This window comes from Mobula hypostoma, chromosome 3 (assembly GCF_963921235.1).
Source record: "Mobula hypostoma chromosome 3, sMobHyp1.1, whole genome shotgun sequence".
NCBI lineage: Eukaryota > Metazoa > Chordata > Chondrichthyes > Myliobatiformes > Myliobatidae > Mobula > Mobula hypostoma.
In genome coordinates this window covers 95,200,860-95,207,834 of record NC_086099.1, presented here as the reverse complement: position 1 = coordinate 95,207,834, position 6,975 = coordinate 95,200,860, and the positions used below count along the sequence as shown (strand labels likewise).

General features: G+C 42.4%; 1 protein-coding gene across 1 annotated transcript; it reads right to left on the bottom strand.

Annotated features, from left to right (window-relative positions):
- Nucleotides 1-1,060: 1,060 nt before the first annotated feature.
- On the bottom strand, nucleotides 1,061-6,627 carry LOC134343475 (ankyrin repeat domain-containing protein SOWAHB-like). Its single transcript, XM_063042192.1, has 2 exons — nucleotides 5,887-6,627; nucleotides 1,061-5,781 (listed from the first exon to the last, which is right to left on the bottom strand). The coding sequence occupies exon 2, from the start codon at nucleotides 5,444-5,446 to the stop codon at nucleotides 3,461-3,463; it is 1,986 nt and encodes a 661-aa protein (XP_062898262.1). The 5' UTR covers nucleotides 5,447-5,781; nucleotides 5,887-6,627; the 3' UTR covers nucleotides 1,061-3,460.
- Nucleotides 6,628-6,975: the final 348 nt, after the last annotated feature.

Here is a 6,975-nt window from a genome sequence, read left to right as displayed (position 1 = left end):
ACACCAACCCCATTCACTTTTGTGAGCCAGAAATTCTAGGAGGAGCCTCTTACTACATTACTTACCAGTTCTGAGCCAGGAAAAGCACTCAGCATCATGCAGTCAGGATGAAAGTAAGAAATCTTGTCCCTTGATAACTCTTTGGAAAAGGGTAAGTCAGTGCCCTCCCAAATGTCATCAGTCTGCTTAACGCACTGGGCTAAAGAACACTGCAACAAGATGATCCCTAATCAATGTTCATAGCTATATACTTACATAAAGATGCCTGAGATAATAACTTACCCAGTTCCACCACTCAACCAGCTTGTATACCTCATCACAATCTGCAATTCTGCCAGAAGTAGTGGTCTCATTGGCAAATTTATAGGTGGTGTGCGAGCTGTGCCTGGCCACATGGGCATGAATGGAGGGAGAAGAGCAGTGGGCTAACCATGTACTGCATCCTTCAGGTAAGCCCGTGTTGATTGCCAGCGAAGAGGAGATGTTATTACCAATCCACGTTGACTATAGTTTCTCGATGAGTTGCAGGGGGAGGCATAGAAGCCCATGTTTTGAAGGTTGTTGATTAGGACTGAAGGGATGGTGGTGCTAAATGCTGAGCTGTAATCAATAAATAGCAGCCTGATGTATGTATTGCCATTGTCCAAGGCTGAGTGGAGAGCCTGTGAGATTGTATCCACAGTTGTGGCAGTAGGCAAATTGCAGCAGATCCAGGTCCTTGCTCAGGCAGGAGCTAATTCTAGTCATGACCAAACTCTCAAGCACTTCATCACAGTAGACGCGAGTGCAACTGGGCAGTAGTCATTGAGGCAGCTCACCATGTCGTTCTTGGGCACCAGTATGATTGATGTCCTTTTGAAGCAGGTGGGAACCTCAAACTGCAGCAGTGAGAGGTTGACGATGTTTGTGAACACTCCAGACGGCTGGCCAGGGCAGGCTTTCAGTACCCAGCCAAGTACACCACCAGTACCTAATGCCTTGCAAGAGTTCAATCTTGAAGAATATTCTGACTTCAGCCTCTGAGATGGAAATCACAGGGTCACCAGATCTGTGTCTTTAGTATATGCGTCTTTATTACATTTTAAAACATCCGTTACAAATGTCGCAGACAGCAGCTAGTCATAAAACCTAAAAATAATGAACAATTGACAGTATTTGGAACTGTATCAGAATACATTAAGGTGCTCAAGGAGTACAAACATGCTTTTGGTATACATACTCTAGGTATAATAAAGGAGTAGAAGTACCATGATGGTACAGATATATTTGGCAATTATACTCACAGTACTCATAAATACAAATATTAAGGTGTGTAGCCAATGACTGTGTGTACATTGCTATACACTGAGCATCATTCAGAATGCTGATAAACACATATTCAAGGGCTTTGGTCAAGGTTCTAATAAAGACTTGAGTATAGACATGCTGTTGATGCAAGAAGAGATGCTCAGGGAATATGTTTACAGTGCTGATAGACGCAGCTATGCTCAAGAAGTCTAGTCACGGTAGGCACATATTCAAGGATTGTGGTCAGCAGGAGTGCAGTCGCACCTGAGTACTCTGATGTTTTGAAAGTCTGCTTTTGGCTTGCCTGGAGGTTGAGGAGGAGTGGACTCAAGCCTGCAGAAGGATTGGAGCTAGGGGGATGAAGGATTGGAGCTGGGGACGGGGTGGGGATGAAGGCAGGGGACGAGAGCAGTTCAAAGTTACCCAGAAATACTCCATCAACAGCAGCTTCCTTCAGTTACCAAGGCTCTACGTTCTGGAATTCCTTCTCTAACCTCCAATGTTTTCCTTTATTATGAGTCATAACACCTGGTCATTGCTGTCAACTCCTTCAGTGAGGGACCTACTTAACGCCAACATGTCAACAAAGCAACTCAGGATGTTTTACTAAATTAGAAGACACTGTATTGTTGGTGTTAATAGAAAGACAGTAAAACAATTCATGCAGGGAAGAGCTCAGGAGATGGGAGAGACTGAGGATGGGATAAGAGTTGGGAAAAAGTATATAACATTGCAAAGTATGGAATCAAGAGAACATTGGATAGATCATTAAAAACAAAAGTACAGCTGGGGATGGAGAGGAGAGCAACAGGGAACAGAAAAAAGGAAGGAATTCAGTGAAGTTTTTAAAAAAAAGCTAAAAGAGAATGAAAAATTAACAGAACTATCCAGACTCCTCAAATCTCAGCTTCAGAATCTACTGCAGGCAGGCACCTCACATTGTGTCAATATGTAATACCTTACAACAGTGATAGCACTAGGGCTGGACAACATGATTACTATTTATAAACAATATTCAAGCATTTTCAGATACTAAGGTTTTGTAGATATTTGGTTTGCATATGGTATTTGAGCGGATATCAGAATATGGGCCGTTAGGATAATTTACCTTTCTACACCAAGGAACCTGCATTTTTTTGTCTTGGCCTTCTTGTCACATTCCATTTTCACAACCAGCCAGTGTGTTCCTGCATTTGGTTTCAATAAATACACTCAAAGTTCAACTTTGTAACAAATGATTCTCAGCATCAGCTTCTGATCACAATCCCAATGGAATTATAGACAAGTGGCACAAGTTGCCCACAATTCTTGGAGAAATGTGTAGACTAGTATGTTCATTAATAATGTTACAGATCTAAATTATTACTGGTTCTTCCTTCCCAGTTCATGTGGCACGTTCCCTTTCTTCCTCAATATTCCTTTTTTCCATTATCTTCCAAAATATCTGGAAAACTGGGATTCCCACCTACAGCATGTTATGGGAGTTGATGATGGCTGAATTTCAGTATCAGATCAGAGCTGGAAAAGGTGGAAAGGAAAGCACTGGGAAGTACAGCAAGGCTATCTTAGCAAAGTGTAATGACCCTGATCACAACAGATGTGAACAAACCACACACTACTAGTGTTCAAAAAGGGGAAGGTATAAACACAATTGCCACAAATTAAGTTGATCGCTGGGAAAGTTGGGCTGTCAAGGTAGAGTGAGAAAGGGGTAAACGGAAACTCTTCCCCCATTTTTCCTGGTCAGTACATCACAGATCATTTGTAAAAATCACAAGTTTTGGAACAGAACAGCATTCAGGCCCTCCAAAATGAGATTACCAAAATTTACAACCAAGTTTCTAGATAAAGGATGATTGACAATATGCCTAGCACCTGTACCATTGCATCTCAGCACAATGATTTTACATATTTTAAAAATAAAATTTTATAATTTCAAACCCCACTTCATAATCCTCCATACAGTCCATTCAATGGTGAAAGGTGTTTTTAAATGATTGTTGCAAGTTCTAAACTCAATGAAGATAAAGCAAACAAAAATTCAAACCCAAGTATGTTATTATGTATCAACAGGCTTCCGATTAAATTAAACTGTTAAAACGCAATCATAATGTTAAATATTGCACATGGAAATTCTCATTTTTAAATGGAATCATTTAGATTTGGCTCTATCTCAGTCCATTTTTTCATCTTCCTCATGTATTGAATGCAAGTGCATAAATTTATGCATTAGTTGAGGGGATCTAATGAGCGCAGAAAATGATGATCTTCTAGTAACAGCAGTAGATGATTTTTGCCTGCTGATGTCCTTAGCTGAGAATGTGCTGCTTATTTGAGAAGGCTTTGCAAACTTATGTTGAGGAGCACCCAACAGCTGGAAATAGTCTCTCGGAGAATCGCTATTCAGGTACTGCCAAGGTTTTTTGCCACTATAGTCCCTTATATTAAGATTTGCCTTACATTTGTTAACTAGGTATTGAATAACTTTTATTTGTCCATACATAGTGGCTAAATGCAGAGGAGTATAGCCACAGTTAGATCTAATGTTCACATTTAAAGTAACCTTACAATTTTTCGCACAATTAATGAATCTAGTGAGCTCACGATGGTTGCCATGCTTTGCTATCCAGTGAAGGACTGTATATCCAGAAATAAAGTCTTTTTTTATGGCAAAATTGGGGTTTTCACAGAATAAGGCTCGCGCTTGTTCAAACAATCCTGCAGCCGTTTGCACTATCCACTGATGCTCTTTCGGGTCAAGTGGAACCAATGAAGATTCCTCAGATGGTCCTTTATATTTTAAGGGTTCCTCCTTTCCCCATTCTCTGTGGTTTGAGGTCTGCATTGAACTTGCTGGCGGATCCCTTACGTTCAGAGGTGCATCAATTACTTTCGGAACAGTCGTATGATTCTTGACTTTTGAAAGTGGTAGCATGTTGTGAGGAGGTCCCTTCGTCCCTTTAAGAGGGATTTCAGACGAATCTTTTTCAGGATACCATCCATTACCCATTGGCTGTCCACTCGCAGCAAGCGGCCTACAACCCAGTTCTCCCTGGTTCTGAGGGATACGTTCTCCTGAACGTACGACCCCACCAGTCAATGGCTCTTCTGGTACTTTTGGATTGCTCCGGCCTGTCTTCGAAGACAAGCCCCCACAATGACTGGCCAGTTTTGTACCACAAGGCGGAGTTTCCTCTGTTCTCTGAGAAGCGTACACTTGTACAAGATTTCCAGTGGAATTATCGCTATATTTACACGGTGCGAATTCCGGGACGGGTTGTACAGAATTGCAGTCTGGAAGTTCTTCATCGGTATGTTTTCGCTCTTTATATTTAGCAACAGGCGGGGCACCATGAGAAAAGATAGGCGAGGCGGTGGAAGACGCCCAAACAGGTCCATCACCATTGAACAATTTCGCAGTGTCACCTGTACACTCTACAGAAGCAGCGGGACTTCTGTTGCTTTTATGTTCTCTGGCGCTCTGTGCTTTTGGCTTACAAGCAACAGATCTTTCAACGTTGTTGAGCACTGACGCAGTGCGACTCCTTTGACGAACCGGTTGATCCTCACTCGCTCGTTTGCTGACTTCCCTGGCCGGCTCGGGCCGTGAGCGACTCGCCTCATCGGCGCGGTTTCCACCTCGCACCACGGCGGGCAGTCCTCCGGACGAGGTGTTCCGCGCCTGTACAACGCCGCAGGAAACGTCCGGATTCTCTCCGGCTGAGTAGTTGGGCGGCCGCCGGGTCCTGCCGCTCCCTCTCGGAGCCTTACCTTGCCGATGCCTTAGCTCGGGTCTGAGTGCACTCGGTGGCCCCGAAACCCGCCGACTATCCCGAGGCAGGCTACATTTGGCTACCCTCGGTTTCGCCTTCTCACGTTCAACCTCTCTTGGAGTAGGAACCTCTTCGGGGATGAACTCCGCGTATCTTTTCTTGAGGACGATGTATTTAACACCGTCTTCCACCTTCACCACGGCCAGCGAGTTGACAAACTTTTTAAACTGCTCTCGGTTCTGCGGCTGCCACTCAGGGTCCCTCAAGAAGCTTCTGAAATAAGCGGTCAAATCCGCATTCCGCACCTTTCCATGGTGGCGAAGGAGGAAATCCAAAACGGCCTCCTGACTGAAAGCTTCGGCCATCCCTCGGGAGTATGTAAACATTCACATAAGTCACTCCTGCTCCTGAACCCCGTACTGGGTCAGCGCCGCTCCCCTCTGCGCACCTGCCCGTACGGCCCGCCCACACTGCACGGCGATTGGCTCTCAGCCCTGATAGAAGTGTCAGTTATCAAACCCGGTGACAACTACTCGAGTTTCGGGTGTTTGTAACCAATCAGTGGCCGCGTACGGCGAATGGATAGCTTTAGGTGAGTCGCGGCAGTTCGACGTGCAATGTGAGGCGGATTGCGGGGCTTCTGAAGAGTAAATGGTCTGCAACATGCTTGGAAATAAAGTGGCCCGTTTCTAGTTGGTTACCGGTCGCAGGCTTCAGTTATCTGGCAAGAGAAAAATATGTTAACAACACCACGATTTAAACTGCTGTTAGGGAGGTTGACCAACTGTACAAAGGTATTGCAGATAAACGACCGCACACTATTTACCTGCCAATATCCCCGGCATTGTTGATTCAGCGGCAGGACGTCCCAAGATAACTTTTCCAAGACTAAATCCGGATTTCATACATGGGATGTGGGCGTTGCTGATAAAAGTGGCGTCATTGCCTGTTTCTTAATCACATTGGAATAGCACGCTGAGCCACTGCAGAGTGTAATTATAAAGTGCCAACAAACTCGTGGATAAATTGGTTTATTATTGTCATATGTATCAGGGTACACTGAAAAATGGTGTTCAGTTCGGTATTGCAATGTAACAGCAAAATTATGCTTAATTATAACAATTTTTTGATTAACTTTTTAAAAAATTAATTTAACGTCTTGGTGTCTAACGTTTGACGTTTGAACTCGACATCATCTGGACTTTCGATCAAGCTTCAGAATTACCACTACAGAAACCAAAAGCAGAATTATAACCGAAGACTATGACCTATGGACTTAGTTTCAATGACTCTTTACAATTCATGTTCTCAGTATCATTTTTTTTATTTGTAGAATTTGTCTTCTTTTGCACAATTGTTGTTTATATAAGTATAGCGTTTCGGAAATTCTATTGTATTTTTTATTTTTCTGTAAATGTCTGCAAGGAAATGAACCTCAAGGTAGTATATGGTAACATATAGGCATTATGATAATACATTTACTTTGAACACTATCCGATTTATCTCGCTATCCTGCTCTTCGTTTTCACTATTGCATCCAATTTCTTTTTAAAGTTAACACTGAATTTGTTTCTATTATTGTGCCAATTTAAATTTGTGACATCTCTACACCAAGAAAATGTATTTATTTCAACAAGATCCTTCATAGTTTTGGATGCTTTTATTAAATGTTCACTTTTACTCCATAGTTAAAAGGGAAACAATTCCAGTTTTTCAAGTGTCTCTGACGAACAAAAAGACTTGTCTGAATCAGAATATCATTGGCATATGTCCTGAAACTTGTTGTTTTGCAGCAGCTGTACATTGCAATACAAAATAGTTTTAAAATCTATAAATTACATTGAGATACATTTTAAAATTAAATTAAATAAGTAATGCATAAAAGAGAGCAAAAAATGGGAAAAATATAGTACAG